Source organism: Mustela nivalis, assembly GCF_964662115.1.
Source record: "Mustela nivalis genome assembly, chromosome: 3".
In the NCBI taxonomy this organism is placed as follows: Eukaryota; Metazoa; Chordata; class Mammalia; order Carnivora; family Mustelidae; genus Mustela; species Mustela nivalis.
In genome coordinates, this window is record NC_139022.1 from 97,519,263 (window position 1) to 97,537,713 (window position 18,451).

The 18,451-nt window shown below is 38.9% G+C and overlaps 2 protein-coding genes and 1 long non-coding RNA gene across 8 annotated transcripts in view; 2 read left to right on the forward strand and 1 right to left on the reverse strand.

The window, feature by feature from the left end:
- Nucleotides 1–6,984, forward strand: part of JAKMIP2 (janus kinase and microtubule interacting protein 2) — a 161,835-nt gene extending 154,851 nt beyond the window's left edge. For 5 of the 6 annotated variants that reach the window (XM_082726020.1, XM_082726022.1, XM_082726021.1 and 2 more), the window contains 2 exons: nucleotides 291–361; nucleotides 6,453–6,984. In XM_082726020.1, the coding sequence (XP_082582146.1) occupies nucleotides 291–361; nucleotides 6,453–6,473 (92 nt within the window). In that variant the 3' untranslated portion in view covers nucleotides 6,474–6,984. The remainder of the gene's footprint in view (nucleotides 1–290; nucleotides 362–6,452) is intronic. The other variant, XM_082726023.1, reaches the window with a different exon arrangement.
- The window catches only part of LOC309862300, a 173,045-nt gene that overhangs the window by 92,464 nt on the left and 62,130 nt on the right, over nucleotides 1–18,451 (reverse strand). The gene's annotated exons all lie outside the window — the stretch shown is intronic.
- LOC309861925 (uncharacterized protein) overlaps nucleotides 13,122–18,451 on the forward strand; it is a gene marked incomplete at its 3' end in the record, with an annotated part of 43,991 nt that continues 38,661 nt past the window's right edge. The window contains exon 1 of the mRNA XM_082725215.1: nucleotides 13,122–13,141. The remainder of the gene's footprint in view (nucleotides 13,142–18,451) is intronic.

Genomic DNA, 18,451 nt, shown 5'->3' on the forward strand with positions numbered 1-18,451 from the left:
TAAAATTACAAGCTTAATTCCATTATCTATTAGACCCCCTCAGGATTCCAAGATGTATGAGCTGATGTTAGTTGACTCTGGTTATTCATCGAATTATTTTGTCAATAGATAAGTAAAACATACAGTTTTGTTTTGTTTTTTTAAACAGAAGGTACTTGTATGTGACAGAAGGTATGTATGTGACAAGTGATGAGACTTGAGCAAACTGGAAAAGCTTGAGGTTTTATACGACATAAATGACAGTACAAAAATTTTCAGATTTACATAATCTTCTTCTTTTTCTTCTGCAGTTTCTGTTTCTATTCTTGTTCTTCTCTCTTGCCTTTATTCTATGGCCTTGATGTCAAGGTGCCTCTTAAAGGTAAGATTGCATTTAATTCTCAAAATGTGATTCTAAGAGGTATGTGATGAGAAGGATGCTACATATAGTTACTATTCCCATGTTTGTTTGTTTGTTTAAAAAAAGTCTACTTAGTTTGGTTTGCTTAAATGCCATAAAATGAGAAAAAAGGCACTTGAAACTGATGTAACATTGTGTGTTGACTGTGGTTCAATTAAAAAAAATTGAATTATAAAAGTGAGAAGCAGATCCAATCCACTTGGGTGATTATGAAAGAAATAAAGGAACCATCAAGTATTTTGGAAATCAAGAATTTTGTTCTAGTTAACCATATTGCTTTGGAAGGTCATGATGTCTGTGGAGCTCAGTGTTCTCATTAGTCTTCCATTATGCAGAAGGAATGGCTTCCCTGTCTGCAAAATGAAGAAATTTGAGTTTATATTTCGTATCTCTTCCAACTTAAAAATTATGATCCTTTAATTCTAATAAGCTAAAAATGACTGATTACTCTTAACCCTTTCTCTCCATCTGATTTCATCAGAACTCAAAAAAGCAGGCTGTTAAGTGAAATTGGATCTTCTTTTCAAATAAGATCATTTTCAATGTCAGTTTAGAAAAATAAGAGTTTTATTATTTTTAAATTATCAAGTCTATATCTCACGAATACACGTATAAATAATCTTGGACACTGATTCCCAGAGCTTGAAAAATACAGATCCCAAGGCCTTACTTCCAAGTTAATGGATCAGGTTATTGGAGATGGAGGTGAGAAGGAGGGTGGGAGAGGCAGAAAGCAAGGAATAATCTGTGTCTTTAACAAGCATACCAGGTGATTCTGATGTCTACCCAGGTACAGAAACCACAACTCATATTAACAGTATTTAAAAATGAGGAAGGGCCAGGTGCTCTTCTAAATCCAGGTATCATGGTCTGTGGCAGCTTTAGTTTTCCTATTGTATTATACAGGGATCTTTCCTGGACCTCATATTCTTCAACATTTTCTGTAACAAGTTGAAAAATAAAGAAGAAACACTTTCTCTTTCCATGGGTATCAACTCTGTTACCTAGATGTGGTAGCAACAAGCAAAAATGTTTTAGCACAACCAGTTACAAAGGAGTTGAGCAAATATGCCCAGGAAGTTTATGTCCTCATATAATCAACCCTCTGGCTTTATTCTATCTTCCAAAAGATCTTCTGTTCTGACTGATAGCCATCCTGTCTGGCAATCAGGATGGTAGCCTTGCAGAACATAAGGAAGAGGACTGAGGATCTGAAATTGAATAAGAATAGGAGTGCCTGTGTGGCTCAGTCAGTTAAGTGTCTGACTCTTGATTTTGGCTCAGGTCTTGACCTCTGGGTCATGAGATCGAGCCCCACATGGAGCCTGCTTAAGATTCTTTCTCCTCTCTTCCTCTCCTTCTGTCCACCCCTATTCCTGCTTCTCTGAAAAAAAAAAAAAATTGAATGATAATATAAGAAAAAATGGGTAAGATTTTCTAGGAAAGGGTAGAAATGGCTAGGTGTGAAAAAATGAGTAGCCCTCCCCAACCAAAAATAATAAATACATAGGACAAAGTTTAGTGGCACCCAAGTTCTACCCAAGTAGTTGAGGGAAGAATCAAAACTCGAAAATACTGGTTAGAAAATGAGTAGGTTTGAACATTCACATCAATAATGGCTAATACTTCCTTGCCCAGGGCTGTTCTAAGCAATAATAACCCTCACAACACCCCCCTGTAAAGTCTCTGCTGCTTTTTTTTTTTTTTTTAAGATTTTATTTATTCATTTAAGAGAGAGAGAAAGCAGAAGCAGGGAGGAGGGGCAGAGTGAGAGGGAGAAGCATACTCCCTGCTGAGTAGGGAGCCAGATGCAGGGCTCCAGGATCCCAGGACCCTGAGATTATGACCTGAGCCAAATGCAGATGCTTAACCAACTAAGCCATCTAGACATCCCCAAGATCAAGGGCTGCTTTTATTCCTTTCTTCACAGCTGGAGACACACCAACACAGGACTTTCCCAAGGAAATAGAGCTACAATCAGCAAGACTGGCACTTGTATGCCAACAGCCTCGATCTAGAGGCTCTTAGCTGCTTACAAACCACCATGCTGCCGCACAAAGGAAAGAGGGCATTTCTCTGTATCTCTCTGTTAAATAAATAAATAAAATCTTTAAAAAAAAAAAAAAAGAGTGAACAAAGGAAAGAATACATGAATAAATACATTCTCCCCCATCTCCATGGTGGTGATGTCCTACTCACCTGGCTCAGTGCTTCTTCTCTAGATGCTCTTATAATTCGCACTCCACATGGCAGCTTAGTGAATTTTAGGAAACACAAATCTAACCATACCCCCTGCCTGGGAAAGCATCATCGTTAGAGTGAAATCTCATTCCCTTAATGTGGCCAAACAGAGTCCAGAATGGTCTAACTGCAAACAGCCTCTCGGGCTTTCTCTTGCTCTAGAAGCTTCTTTGATGAGCCTTAGTCCCTTCTGCCTACTGCAGGGGTTTGCCCACGCAGTCCTTGTGCACACAGTACTTTCAGCCCTGATTTATCTAGTAAACATCTACTCATTTATCCTTCAGATCCCAGCTCACTTGTGACTCCCGCAGGCAAGTCTTCCTTGATTGTACTCCCAGACAAATTTTACATGCATTTGGGTTGTTTTGGTTCTTGTTGTTGTCATTTTTCTCAATTAATGCCTGTATTCCTCATTCTGTCCAGGTTCTTGAGGGCCAGGACCATGCATATTTTATTCATCCTGTAACCCTAATGCCCACATAGCACCTAGCTTGTATTGACAATCCATAAATATTTCTTAATGATGGTTATGGTATTATGGTAAAGAAGAGAAAGAAGACATCTCTTTTGTGGTTGGCAAGTGCATTTCATATCTATTATTTTATTTAATAGAGAGATCCTACAAAATAGATACTATTATGCCTCTATAAATATTAATTTCTTAATATAAAAGATTAGCAAGTGATAGCCTCTACTACTTCTCTAGGGATTAAATGACATTATATAAGTAAAGCAACCAGTATAGTACATGGCATATAGAAAGACTCATTAAAAGCCAAGTTCCTAGGACACAGTAAGCATTCTGTCTTGGATCATGCATTATGAGATGTGCTTCTGTCCACTTGGAATGTCTTTCCCACACAACCATCAACTAGTTAATATCCATTTGTCCTACCCATGTCAGTGTAAAAGCAGCGACTCAGAGAAGCCTGTTCTGATCTCTGACTTCAGTTTTGTTTAATTTATCATTATGTCTTTCCCACTAGGATTCTCTTAACCCAACTACCTTATAGGGTCGGGTTCCTCATCTGTAAGATGGAGGTTATAATAGAGCTACCCTTTATTGACTATTTTACCATATGATAAATTGTATATGAGGGTTATGAAATGAAAGGTGTCAGGAAGACCCGTAGGGGTCTGGATGGTACAGTTTATTGGGTGATGGTGCCCTTTACAGAGACCTCAGAAGCAGGAAGAGGGAGTGACTGCTGTCCAGGATTTGGGGTTCTTTATGATAACTAGGGATCAGGAGGTAGCTATAGTTTGTGACTCAATATACCTCTAAATATGTGGCCCATAAAGGATCAAAACTATAACTTCTAGCAGTTAGAAAACCCTAAAGAACAGTGAACATAAGTAGCCTGTCCATTAAACCCAACTCATATTTGCTAAGTGTCATCTGTGAACCAGGCAGTGTAGTAGGTACTTGGATACTGGAATCACAAGTCAGACATTACATCACTGTGCTCATTCACTTACGGTCTGCTGGCATGTAGTAAACTCTCAGAAGTGGTAGCTGCAATCGCTGTGTGGCAGAGGAGGAAACTAAAGCTCGGTGATGTTAAAGCAACCCACTCATAGGAATTCCTGAGGTTCTGTCATATCCCAAGGGCCTTGTCAATCAAAAGCGAATGTATGTTCTCTACAATTTTTGTTACAGTGTGCCTTTGGTTCACTGAAAATTGGTCATTGATGGTGGCCCATTGGATGGGACTTCAGTTATTCACAATGCCCATCTGAATATATGTGGCTCTGTTCCTAGCTCCTTTACAGATACTCACTGTACACAAATTTAATATTCTGGGAGACTGCCCTTCTGTGTTTACATATTTATTCTATCCATACAAATACACATACACTATATGTATTTTTATATGTACATATATTATACACAAACACACACCTTAAAGCATCTTTTATGTACGTTAAGATCAGTTTTCTTCTCTTCCAGGGAATATAAGAGTATTACAGTTGTAGCCAGTTGTTTGGGGCTCTTATCTCAGTGGGATATAAATATGAACATAATCTATTTTTCTCAAAACATGGCTTTCACTCAGGTTCTAATTTTCCTCTTATTCTTTAATAAATCTCAAGCTGGCTCCCCAATTTTTCAGTTCTTTAAAGTCTGGCTCAGTTTAAAATTCAACCTCCGAGTCCATCTAATCTCATTTCTTCCCTATTCCAGGTGTAGGACAGATTCATGATCTGGCTCTAAGAGATCTCTCCCTCTTCCCTGTTCAAAGCTTGGTTCTCGTGGAGGTCAGGGAAGAGGCAGAGGGAAAAGAGTACATGTCTCTCAACTGCATTGACAGTGTTTGTGACTCTCCTCCTGGTGGTTGATGCTTTTCTCTGGCAGTTATCAGTGCTGATGTCCTTTCTATGAGAGGTGATGAAAGACTGGCCATTTGGGGGAACGTATGTGTGAGTTCTTCAAAAGCTGTGCAGGATGTGCCCACAGCAGTATTCCCTGACTGGCTGAGACCCAAGCCCTTCCATTGCTTCTCTGGATCTCAGCATTGGTGCTCCCAGCCACAACATCTTGTTGGGAACGCATCTCCTGCCTTATCTCTGCCCTGCCATCCCTGTCCAGTTCTCTGCCCAGATAGACAAAGAAAGATGTGCAATAGGTGAGCATTGCTCTGTATTTGAACACTAGAATGTGAGTCTCATTTGTACAAGTACCAGCAGTCTCTCCCACCTACATCTAACCCACTGTACTTCCTTCCCACTGGTCCTCCTCTGTGACCCTATCACTCTTTCACTCACGTCTAATCTAGTCTTTAGGAGCAACATGCCTCTGCAAATATGAATTCCAGATATTTCTGACTGGTGCTAATGGCAGGAATTCTTTTGAATCTTTCATTTGCCTCTAGTTGGTGGACTGGAAATCTCCTGGGGTACTAACTGCATTGCCTCCCACCACTTTGGATATTGATCACTATTTCTGCAGCACCAGTAAAGTCCTGCTAGAGAATTAGTATTTTTGTTTTACAGATGGAGAAATGAAGGCTTAGAGAATTGAAATAACTTGTCATTGGACATACAGTGTCCAAAACTGGAAATCCCAGTTTTCTCCATCCATGTTATTGAGGCTGTAAAGGCCAAGTCTTTGAGCAGCGCATGATAGCACATCCTTTGTGCCATCTCTGGCTTTTGGGGGGAAGAGAGTATTATATCCTTAACATCTAACCAAGTTTAAAACTCAGACACAGAGACTTAAAGAGAAATAGGGCTAGGAGTTCTAACTGGTATAGTCCAGGGAAGTACCTTTTCAGGAACATCTCTGGAGCCAATTAAGAAACCCATATGGCATACTTCCCAGGGAATCCCCAGGTCAAGACCTCAGAGTGGAGTCTACATGCCACTGGATACAATTGTTGAGGAGGAAATATGACATAAATGTAAGTCACTGAAAGGCACAGATAGACAAGATCTGCTTTTAAAATAATTTTATGTTTTGTAATTTTATATTTAATTTTGGGGGTATGATCATTCATTTGAGCTTCTAAGGTGTTGTCTTGGAAGGCCCCAGAAGTAAAGGCTACTATGATAATTGCTTATATGTCAATATACTTGAAATAAGACCTGTTCATCACTTTCCATGCAGATATAACCCTTGAAATAGATTGTTCTCTTTTCTCACTTAAAATTAAAGGGATTGAGCTTAGAGACTTCGTTTATGTAACTTGGATTAGATAGTAGAGCTCAAAGAGGTGGTAAAGAATAATTTTTTTCCTTAAAAAAATAATTTTATTCCTGCTTCAGTTAATGACAGCAATGGTGATTTAAGAATTTTCCCTCTGTTTTTCAGAGTAACCGAAAACACGGATAAGACCCCAGAAAGGCAAATGCTTCTAGACCTTCAAAGATGGCAGAAATGTTTACAACAGTGAGAGGGAGATCAAAAGCTAAGAACTACCCTGTAGCCAGGACTACAACTGTGTATTTTAAAGCCATTATTCAAGGTTTCTTACTTGACAGTTCCCACATGACCCTGTTGAAAATCTACAATATATGCTGCATTTAATGAAACATGTATATGTCAAACCAGAAGAAAAGAACTATAAACGTATATTGTGTAAAGAAAAAGTTCAGCAATGGAAACAGTTTCAGCAGATCAAGGAAAGATGTGTCTTGGGCATGGAACCAAAGTTACAAAGAAACACTCTCCCCCTGCTGTGCAGGGGGATCATTTTAATGTAACACCACACCCCATGGAAACACTAGTCCTGAAATAAACATTTTCAAAAATCAAAACAAAGGAAAAAACAAGGGCGGGTGGGGAATGAAGCACGAGGAATACCTATGAGGAGCTATTTACAATAAAATGTTTCATTTGAAAAGTCTGGTTTCTTACTACAGGGATTTGCTTTTTGTCTTTATTGTTTAAAACTCAGGAACAGAGCTGCAATGTGAATGGGAAGGAAAGCAGTCTCCCGCTTGTTTCTCTTCTAGAGGTGGAGCTTGTGGAATGCATTCCACAGAGGACAGATGAGAGCGCACCACAATGACCCCCACTCAACTGGCGACAAGGCGGAGGACCTAGGTGAATGTAACATAAGAAATAAAAGCAGATTTGATGCTGCCTTGGCCTTCTGCCACATCTATCTTCCTCCACGAACAGACTGATCTCATTCATATTGAAAATTAAGAAGATGATGCCCTAAATCACAAGTTCCCTGACTCGGTTCTGTTAACAATGCTACCATCTATCTCTAGGGCACGCGGGCCCGAGAACATCTCTGAATCCATTTCCAAAATACTGGTTTTCAAATGGCTGCTTAAAATTGCCTGCAAATAAATATGTTATACTGTTTGAATAAAAACATAGTAGAGGTGAAAAGTAAACTTCTACCAACAGCTGAGTTTGCCACAGAGATGCAAAAGATCAACAAAATTATGATTTTTTTTAAAGTATCCTGATATGCCTAGAGCATTCTGACCTCTTGTCGTTTAGACTGATAACATTTTTTTCCCCCAGAGAGCCGACAGCAACAAGACAGCTCTACTTTTTTTTTTATATATAGAAGTAACATAAGTTACCAATAAGGTCGTTTTCTACCAGAGAAGAGTAGAAGACTGGTACTTTTCCTAAGTTATGTAATACTGAGTCTTGGATTCATCTCTGAGAGCCAGTAAATGTTCCTGAAAAACAAATTTAACACCTCATTTACTGTAGATAACAAAACAGCCTCAATTTTTCAAATTGTCAAGGTTTTATTTACAGGGCTAGATTTCCCATGCATAAAGAATGTGTGTAGGGAGCCAGAAACTCTTTCTATGAAATGCTACACAAATCCTTCCATACGTGAGTTCCGTATCTTATTCTTTGGTTTTTAATGCTGGTATTTTCCAAGCCAGAACACGAACTGAAGAATAGGCCAAGAAAGGCTAGAATGCTGAGGGTCCCGTGTTCTGTCCTCTTTTCTGCTGACCCAGGTGTCTTTGGCCCAGTCACTTAACCTCTCTGTGCCTCAGTCTCCTCATCTGCAAAATGAGGTTAAATGCTTTTTCATAAAGGTTTTGTTTTGTTTTTTCAATTCTGGAACAAGAGGTGCTTAAAGTAGCACAAAGTGCTTTGTAAAATTATGACTGCTATATTATTTGACTTTCTTGTATTGTTGAGAAAAAGTCCCCCACATAATAAAATAGTGCTTCAGTTTTATTAAATCTAAGCACCGCAGCACTGAAGCTTTCCCATTGAACTACCTGGGATATCGCTAGCAATAAAGGTTGGGAGATCCAGAGCTGGGATCTCTGATAACCTATAGTAAACAGATCATCTCATGTTTTTGAGCAAGACCGAAGAACGTCATTTCCCTGAGAAGTATCTCGTAGCTCTCCTTATTGTGTATGCATGCCATGATAAGGAAGAAACACTTTAGTCACAGGAGAGCCAACTCTGAAATTAAAGTGTGGAATCTACTGATAGTATCACATAATTAGTCTGATCATCCCTTTCATTTTGGAGAGATGTACAGTAATGGGTCCTACTGGGAATATACAAAATAATCATCCTGCTGGGTTCTTTATTCAACTGGGTAGTTTCTTTACTTGGTATGAAGAGCACATTCGTTGTGCAGGCAATGTTAAAGAATGTGGCACTGCGCTACAGTCTGTGACCCAACCCTTTCTGATCTCAGAGTACGTGGAAGAGAATCAATTACTCTTCCCTCTTCAACTTTTCTGTTCTTTAGTGGACAATCCAGGGTCTGTCTGTGCAAATCCATACTCCATCTGCTATGTCAAACCTGCTTTCCTTCTCTTCATCTTGCTTTTTCCACCAAGAAACTTGTATGCTAAATTTTATATCCAAGCACTGACTTTGATTTAAATGATTAGAAACATCTGTAAAAACAGTGTGGCTTGATTGTGTAACTTATCTGCTATAAATCTGATTGTATCACACACATAGAAAATCACACACAAGCAATACAGGTAGGATGACCATCTAAGCAGCTTTAGATGCAGTTAGGACAAATGCATAAGGGAGGGATTCATACTTTTTGTTTAGCCTTCAGGAAATGAGCAAAGTTCTCTAGATTTTAGGCTAAAAGGGTATGTTTTTACCAAGTCTTAGTCCTGATCCTCAAAGTTCACATACCATTGGATTAGGCTAAATATTTTGATAAATACATCTCTGTTATTCACTTCAACAATTATAAGAACATCAACAAAATTATAAAGGTATGTTTGACTCATGGATCCACAGAAATGAATCCTATTTAAATGAATGTTTCCCTTGCATATTATGTTCAGCAATAGTAAAGGGTATCTCATGAGTAATGGAGAGGCTGAATGTGGGCCCACTTCTTACAGAGAGTACATAATCCCCACTCTGATGTTTAATTTCTGTATCTGAACTACCCTGACATACTTGGCCAATAAGTTAGTAGTGGTCAGGATGACCTTCTTCAGGGTTCATTTAGTTAATTTTTCTTATCAAAGTATTCATCTCTTGGAAAATAAGTGTAACTAATGATATTAAAGAATAGTTTGACAAAAAAAGGAAAGCCCCAATTTGGATAGTTATTCAGGACAGGAAAATTTTCACAAGGAAAGAAAAACAAAATTGAAAACTATATTTGGCTATCATACTAGAAAAAGCCTCTATTATTAAATTGACTGTCTAACCATTTTTCTTTAATGCCACCAAAATTTTATTTTAGGAAACACATTTGAATGTGCTTTTAACCTGTGTCAAACCTGCCAGTAGTAAGGTTTTAGGGGTGGAAGAATAAATTTTGCTTTGATTTTTCTTCCACTCACAAATAACCGTTCACATAGGTGGCCTGGTTCTTCAGTAGGATAGAGATGATGTAGAGGGTTCATGGGTCATCACTGGAGCTGAAAGGGGACATTTATTCTCTACTAGTATGGGAGAAGTAAAGTTTTGCCAAATAATTTTTGCTACAGTATTTAATTTCAACTAAATTTTTGTTCATAATAAATCTTTGATAAACTTGTTCCTTTTGCCTATTTATTGTCAACTTTTTCTGTAAACCCATTGTGTAATTCACATGTTTAATGTCTTCAATGTAATTCTTATCTTCATTGTTTAAAAAGGAAGTGTTTGAAAAACTGCTTAGGTTTTCATGGGAACTATAAAAATGATATCATTTTTGTGTTGATGTTTAAATAATTGGATCATGTGTGTTATGTTACATCAAAGTAGATGGACAGCATAGACATTTTTAAATACTTAATTGCATTTTTTTGATTTTCAAAGAGTGGCACTATGTATGTATGTATATATATACATGTATACATGGTATATGTGTGTGTGTGTATATATACATTTAGGGTGTTGAAAAAGTTCAGTATAACTTCTGGAAGATCAATAATCAAAGCAAATCTTAGATGACTTTATGTCATGAGTTAATACTTCCAGGATGGGCCCAGGCTTCTCCTTAAGTTGATACTTTTTTAAAGGGAAAAAAGTAGGTCACAAGGTCTTAAAGGACTAAAGTTTTCTTCCCGTTCAACTGCGTTGTCACTTCTTTATATTACCTTGAGACTGAATTTCAGGTGTGTTGGTGAGAAGCTTCATACATAAGAGAAAGTTGGAGTTGATCCTCTAACTCCATTTCAGTACTGGGCAAGGAAGATTCACATTCCTTTGCTGCCATTTAATTTGGTTCTTCTTAAATAAACCTTCTGCTGTTTGAAAGTTCAAGTCCAGTGTTTAATCAAGTTACTAAAGATCTATTCCAAGGAATAATGTGTCAAAAATAGGTTATAATTTGCTATATTCAACCTAGTGTATCATGCTCAGAGGTGGCAGGGACTGATTCGGTGAAGTTCCCTGTGTTTGCATTTGTGTTTTTGCATTAAGGTCTTTGCACCCTGCTTTTATTTCCATCCTTGTTATAGCAAAGTTCTGGAGGATGGAAATGGTGTAGATAAACAACTTTGAGTCCAATTTTGCCTAAAGTCAAGACTCTACAAACTCGCTCAAGTGTGGGTAATGCAGTTTCCAAAAAGCACATCCCCAGCATCCATCAATAAGAGCAATCACTTAGATTTGATTGACATCTCACAAAATGTGCCTATTTCCCCCCCCCCCCCCAATTCACTGTAGTAACTTCCTATGAGACAGATCAAAATTCAAACTCTTTTATAGATATGTAATGTACATATAAAAACATATATATTCTGTACATAGGTGATGGTGTGAGCGCTTACTTAATGTGTACTTCTGTCCTAGGATTGAGGACTTAAGGAAGGGGTTTTTCTATGCTGCTAAGTAACTCATATTTTTTGTTAGCATCTGGTGTCTGTGCTCTTCTCCTTCCCTGCCTCTTCTCTGTCCTCCTCTACCTTCTATTCACGACCACAATTCCCTGTTGTTGACTGAGGCAAGGAACTACTCATTGGCTTTCCAATTACCCAGCCCCATAAACCAGCCTGGTAGTGATGCCAGTGGTTTTCTAGGAAGAGCAACAGAAAGTCTAGTACAACCTACAGTATTAATATTACCCAAAATTCCCATAATTTTATCAGCTAGAAATCTCATTCCAACAAGGGTTCATGCATGTTTTAGCCTTCGAGATCCAACTCTATGGGGACTCAAGAAGAGACCCAATGTATTTGAATACTTGATTCCCAGATGCCTCCTGTGCTAATGTAGCCAGGAGACCAATTTCTCAGAGCTTTCATCTGATCAACTGCCTCATTTGAGGTTCTTTATCTCCATCTCATTAGCATGACTCCATCTATTGGTTCAGTGCTTGTTTATTAATGGGAGAAAAATATCAATTGACTGAGTTTCACCAGAATGATCCCCTGAAGTACACTGAACATGTACATGCACTGTATGTATTACCGTAGAGACTGGAATCAATTTATTGTATGTAAAGTTTTATGAATGGTCATTTTATAATTTATGTATTTAATATAGGAATCAATGAGCTCTGGTGTTTTAGTTTATATAAAAATAAAACAAGCTGCATTTTTTAAAACTTTATCTTGCATTGTTCATAGGTTTTTGCTTTTGTTTTGTTTAACTGTCCTCTTACCTACTTTTGACAAATAAGGTTCAGCAGAATCAGAGCCATCAGCATAATGGCAGTGATCAAACTCTACATCAAGAAGAGTAAATGGATTTCTCCTCATCTATTCACTCTGAATTTTTATTGTACCTGCCAGGAGCACTATGGGGAAGAGTCCAAGGCAGAATTTACACATTTGAGGAGACACCCATGATCATTTAGCATTCCTGCTCTGAGTATAATTTGGGAGAGAACCTTGCCAGGTATTCGTCATCCTTATTCTAGATATTACTTCTTTTCCTGTATCCACCTACCTTTTTCCCCTACCATAGAGAACCACTAGAGGTAGCAAGTTAACAAGTATGTATCGGGTGAGCATCCATTATGGACCAGTCCTTACAGACTGGCATACGTGGGTCTACCCTCAAAGAGCTTACAGATGAATGTGGGAAACAGTCCATGTATGCATGAAACAAAGAACCAAGATGGCACAATATGAGGTACAGTGTTGTAGGTCATTGTTAAGAACTACTAAAAAAGGGGGGTGCTTGGGTGGCTTAGTCGGTTAAGCATCTCCCTTCGGCTCAGGTCATGATCCCAGAGTCGTGGGATCCAGCTCTGCATCCTCTGCTTCTCTCTCTGCCACTCCCCCTGCTTGTGCTCTCTTTCTCTCTCTCACTCTCTCTTGCAAATAAATAAAATCTTAAAAAAAAAAAGCTTCTAAAAATAATATTGGTATTTGTGGGTGGGCTTAAAAAACCCACACTAAGTTTCTTCTTTCAGTTGTACCCATTTATCTTTAACTTGTGCTCTTGCGGTAACTTAAGTGCTTTAGCAAAAAGCATTGCTCATCAGTTCATTACAACCTTCTGTTACTCCTTTATAGGACCCCTTGTGTGCCAAGTCAAACCCTCAAAACAGAGAAGAATGAAACAGCTGCAGCCCTCAAAACATCACTATGGACATTATCCAACGAAGAATGCCAACTGACTCAGCATCTCTGAAAAAGGTACCAAGCTTAGCAACATGCCATGAAATAGGCAACTACTATTATGGAGTCGAATTTTATAAATGAAAAGCTCTGTTTTTATGACTTTAATTCTGATACATAACCCAAATAGGCCATCATGTCAGCAATTCAAATGACTTCTCCTAGCTCAAGAACAAAGAACCCCGCCCCTGTCTCCCCCGAAAGAGTGTGGGGGGATGGGAGGCACTTCCTCCCACAATTCCCCCGGAGAGGAGCCTGCCCTCTCCGGATGCAGCCCTACCTCTTACCTCCCGGTGAGCCAGCACAGTCAGTGGCAGAGGGACAGATATGCGGTCGAATGCGTACCTACCTCATGGTAAATATTTGTGCCAAATGGCTGACGAATCATGCTTCTTTTATTTAAGCAACTTAGCAGTTACATATGGAATGTGAGGTTGTAGGGTTTTTTTCTCACTGAAAATGATCCACATAAAAATCTGTTTTGAATACTTTTTTTTTTTCATGCAAATGCACTTAAAAGGATGAAGTTATTGGTTTTGACCAAAAGGGTCTATAACAAATAATCACTGGTAATCTGTGCCTGCAGTTACTACAAAATGTTGACGACAGGGGCCACTACCTCTGGGTCATCTATGTGAAGTTCCATAAGACACTTTTTTTTTTTTTTTAAAGAATTTTGGAGGAGGAGGAAACACAAAACTAAATAAGAACCACCTCAGAAACAGGATTTTTATTCTGTTATAATACGAGATAACTTACTGTGTAAATTATTTTGCCCTTACTACCTAGAAATGCATGAACAAATCTAAAATTTAATTATGGCATACTATCAAGTCTTTCTATTTTCTCTTTACTTCATTGATTTTATTGTTTGGCTTTTAATTTAATTTTGCCTGTAATTTATACCACCTCAAATCTATGTTTATACAGCATGGGAAATAAACTGAAAATTGTAAAAATGCACAGGAGGGGGGCACCTGAGTGGCTCAGTGGGTTAAGCCTCTACCTTCGGCTCAGGTCATGATCTCAGGGTCCTGGGATCTAGCCCTGCATTGGGCTCTCTGCTCAGTGGGGAGTCTGCTTCCTCCCCTCTCTCTCCCTGCCTCTGCTTACTTGTGATCTCTGTCAAATAAATAAATAAAATCTTTTTAAAAATGCACAGGAAGTATTCTTAGAGCTACTATAGGAAAGTATATAGAAAAATACCCTAAGTAAGCATAAGACAAAGTTATGAGTGTGTATCTTGACAATTTCATTTCAGAGGGGATTTCTAACACGTCAGCTGGAAAGTTATCTGCTCCAGGGCAAATGCCACGATCATGAGAGACTCAATGTTTCATAACCTGGTACAGTTAAAGACCAACTTGCAGAAAGTTGGTAAGGTGTGACCTGTCTTTTTTGTTTTTTTCAGCTTGATAGAAAAAGACAAGCCCAAAGATTAGGATTTTGTCTTGTGTACAAATTCACCCCCAGGGTTTCCCACATATTGCCTTGAGTTCAGCCTATCTTATCCCGTTCTTCAAACCTTTCTTGAACCAGCTTAGGTGTTCACCTGGTTTAACTAATGACGTACATAACACTTTGATGCATATTTACTTATTTGTGTAAAAATGACATTTTAAATAATTTGATAAGAGTACTTTTTCAAAAGGCATTTAAGGAATATCGAGACAAGATATAGTCCTTGCTCCTGATGAACTTAAAGTAAGACAGATCAGGCCTGGAAACAATGAAATAGAACTTAATCCAGGTGGCGCTTGGGTGGCTCAGGGGTTAGGAGGCTGACTTTGTTTGGCTCAGGTCATGATCTCAAGGTTCTGGGATCAAACTCTGCATCAGGGAGTCTGTTTCTCCTTCTCTCTCTCTGTCCCTCCCTCACTCATGCTCTCTCTTCCTCAAATAAATAAATAGAATCTTTAAGGGGGGGGGGGGGTCAATCCAGGATGACTAAAGGCCATGACGAAACCAAAACCACTAAGTATTCTGAGTTAATTTTTTTCATTCCAGACCTGCGCCATCCCTGTTCCCTAACTTAGTGAGAGATGGATTTTCATGGATTCATAGCCCTCATTCTCTCAGCATTTCCCTCACCCTCTACATTCAATCTTTTACACGTTCCAGTGACTTTAGCCCTCCCCCGCCTGTCGTTCTTCTCTTCTTCATCGCATCTACTAAGAGTGTCTCACCTGAATCCTTGCAGCAGCTTCCTGGTAAAATAACTGCTTCCAGCTGTGCCTTCTTTGAATATGCCCTGCAGGGCCACCTGACTGGCTCAATCAGTGGGGAAGCATGGAACTCTTGATCTCAGGGTCATGAGTTCAAGCCTCACATTGGGTGAAGAGCTAAAAAAAAAAAAAAAAATCGAATAGAAAAATAATGAATATACCCTACCTGTTGTTTCCAGCTTGATTTAATGTATAGATCGGGCCAGGTTGTTCTCATCATTAAAATCTCTTCTTGGTTTCCCATGCCTACCTGGGGTTAATTCTCAAATGCTTATTGGACTAAATATGTAACATAAATAGGGGAGTGGGAACTGGGGTACACTGCGGCCAATATAAAGCCGCTATTTGATCTAAAGGAAGTCCAGAAAACAAAGCTCACACTCCCCTTAGCATGGCCATTGATGTCCTGAATAACTCTTATCTTTACAGATTCAGCTTAGGCATCACCGTCTTCAAGAGTTGAACAAAATACCCTTTGTTCTCCCAAAGCATTTGTGTGTACCTCGCTTGTCATTTGCTGTGTATATTAAAATCACTCACTCTATTTGATCCCACCATCCCCCCAATGAAGTCTGAGCTATTTGAGGGCAGAAACTATGCCTTTTTCAGCTTCCAGTCTTGAGTGTGTCACATTGTCCCGACTACCCAGCCGTGTCTCACTCATTTATTCTGATTCTGTTGTTCATGTATGGGGCTGTGGAGGGAGGAATCACTTCTTGCTTAGCTGATAAAAGAAGTCTCCATGGAAGTGGAAATAGGTAAACGGGGCCATTTTGGGGGAAAGTTATTTTGTTGTTTTTTTCTGACGTTTTGTATGTTTTCTTATTTCCTTCCTTTTTTTCCTTTTTTTTTCTTTTCCCTCTCTTTCTTTTGGAAGGAGAGTTTTATTCCTTAAACCAAAATCTCTTCAGAAAATATATGCAAAAAAAAAAAAAAAAAAATTCCTGCTCCCTTCACCTTATCCTGGTTCAAGTTCTCCATCCCCCCTGCATTTTACCATCTGACCACAAGAGGGAAGCATTTATCCAAAACTCTAGGAAAGAGTGTTCGCTCAAGGAAAATCTGAAGCTGATGTTAAGCGGTATTTTGTGTGCCTTGGTTTTGTGTTTCTCTTCCACACACCAATGTGAAAGTAATCATCTGAACAGAGGCACCGCCTCTCCCACTCTCCTACTATGTTTTCTCACCATTCTGGTTTTTGCAGCCTGTCCTTCACTTCAGGGAGGCTGAGTTTTTGTCTTTACCCAGGCAGCAAATTCATTTGCAAGCACAAAGGCTCAGAGAAACTTGGTGACCAATTACACAGTCTCCAAGTATTCCAAACTCTCTCAGACACCAGACAAAAGGGGTCAAGGCAGTTCATCAGATTCACTCCCTAATTCTCCACCTCTGAAGCAAGCTCTCCCCAGGGAACTGTCGAGGGAAGGTATGTTATTTTGTCTAGAGTTTCTCTATGTGAATGCACTTGCATTTTTTTTAATAACAGTATTATGTTTTAAATATCTTTGCCAAAGCGTATTATGTTTCATAAAGGAATTCTTGAAAAAAAAATAGGGGATTTGTCCTTAAAACACATTTACCTCCCAAAAAGCCTGAAAAACAGCAACAATTCTTGTTTGCACAAAGCATGATCTAAATATGCTTTTATTTCACCAGGCTGCCATTCTTAACCATAAACAGCATTTTGTAAGTCACTGTGTAATTGACAAAGCATCCCTGCTTCTTAGGACTGGGTCCCCCTGGTTGTATAGGGGCTGCTATGGGAAAGCACAGTTCAAAATAAGCCAGGTGCTCCCATTATCTTATAATTACAGATGAAAGTAAAGCAGAGACACAATCATGTTGGTCTTTTCTCTTTATGACCTATTTATCTTTTTTTTTTTCCTGCTATGAGAGACATTATGTGTCTGGAAGACCAGCAGACTCGGCCCCAGTCCCACCTCTGCTGCTAGGTATGTTACTGACTCATTCCAAGCCTCCCTTTTCTGTAAAAGGAAGAGAATAAAATCCTTTTCCTTGTTGGGCTGTTGTCAGAGTTACATGAGACGTGTAGCAAGATGAGTACCAGAAGTTTTAATGCGTGACCAGTGTGCAAGGGCGCAGTCACTGACAGGCTCCAGAACTCACATTTTGATTATTTGTGAGGTTTGAAGAACTTTGTGAGTGTGAAAGGGAAAAGTACAAAGGATAATACAAGAGCATAATGTATGAAAGAACATTACTGCAACATACCTGCTTTCACAGCCCTGACTCCTGCTGCTCTGACAAAACCAAGAAAAACATATGCGACCAGAATATCGCAATGTTCAGTGAATAAGCAGTGATTTATGTGTAGGACCAAGCAAGAGTCTTCCTGCTTGGGCAAGAGTTAATTGGGTGTAGACGGGGAGCAAACAAGTAAGTAGCTGGGCAAATCCCTGGCAACATACCAAGGATTAGGCGCGACTGGGAAGCCTGCGCGATGCTCTTGCAGTACCTCTTGGTACCACAGCGAGGCACTGTGGGGACCCTCTGTGGTCCGCTGCATCGTGAGCCCGGATGTCCCTGTCAGTTTTCCTTTGTGTACGTTACAAGGGAGAGTTGCTTTTTAAGATCGGAATTGATCTTAAACATTTATTTATTTGCTTATTCATTTTTTTATTCCTTTATTTTTGCACATTTATTGAACAGCTACCATGTGGCAAGCATGCCCGTGTGTAAACGAGAATATTTGCATGATTTCCCTATTGGCAGAAGTCACAAATAGCAGAGCCAAGACATGGCTCAGATAATCTGATTCCACATTTAGTGAACTTTCCCCTCATATATATATATCTATATATATATATGTAATTAATTCATATAATTAAGGCATTGTATGATACATTATAGAACCTTGTGTAATATGTAATTATATTAATATAATCATCAATATAACTAACAATTAATTATAAATAAAGTGAATAACAATATACAATGGCTGAGCCCCTACTATGCATCTAAGAATTTTTATAAGCTTTTTCATATGCCATATGGCCTCTAGAGTGATCTTATGAATTCCAACATTGTTCCCCATTAGCTCTATGACCTTGATCAAGTTAATGAATGTCTCTGGCTCAAATCT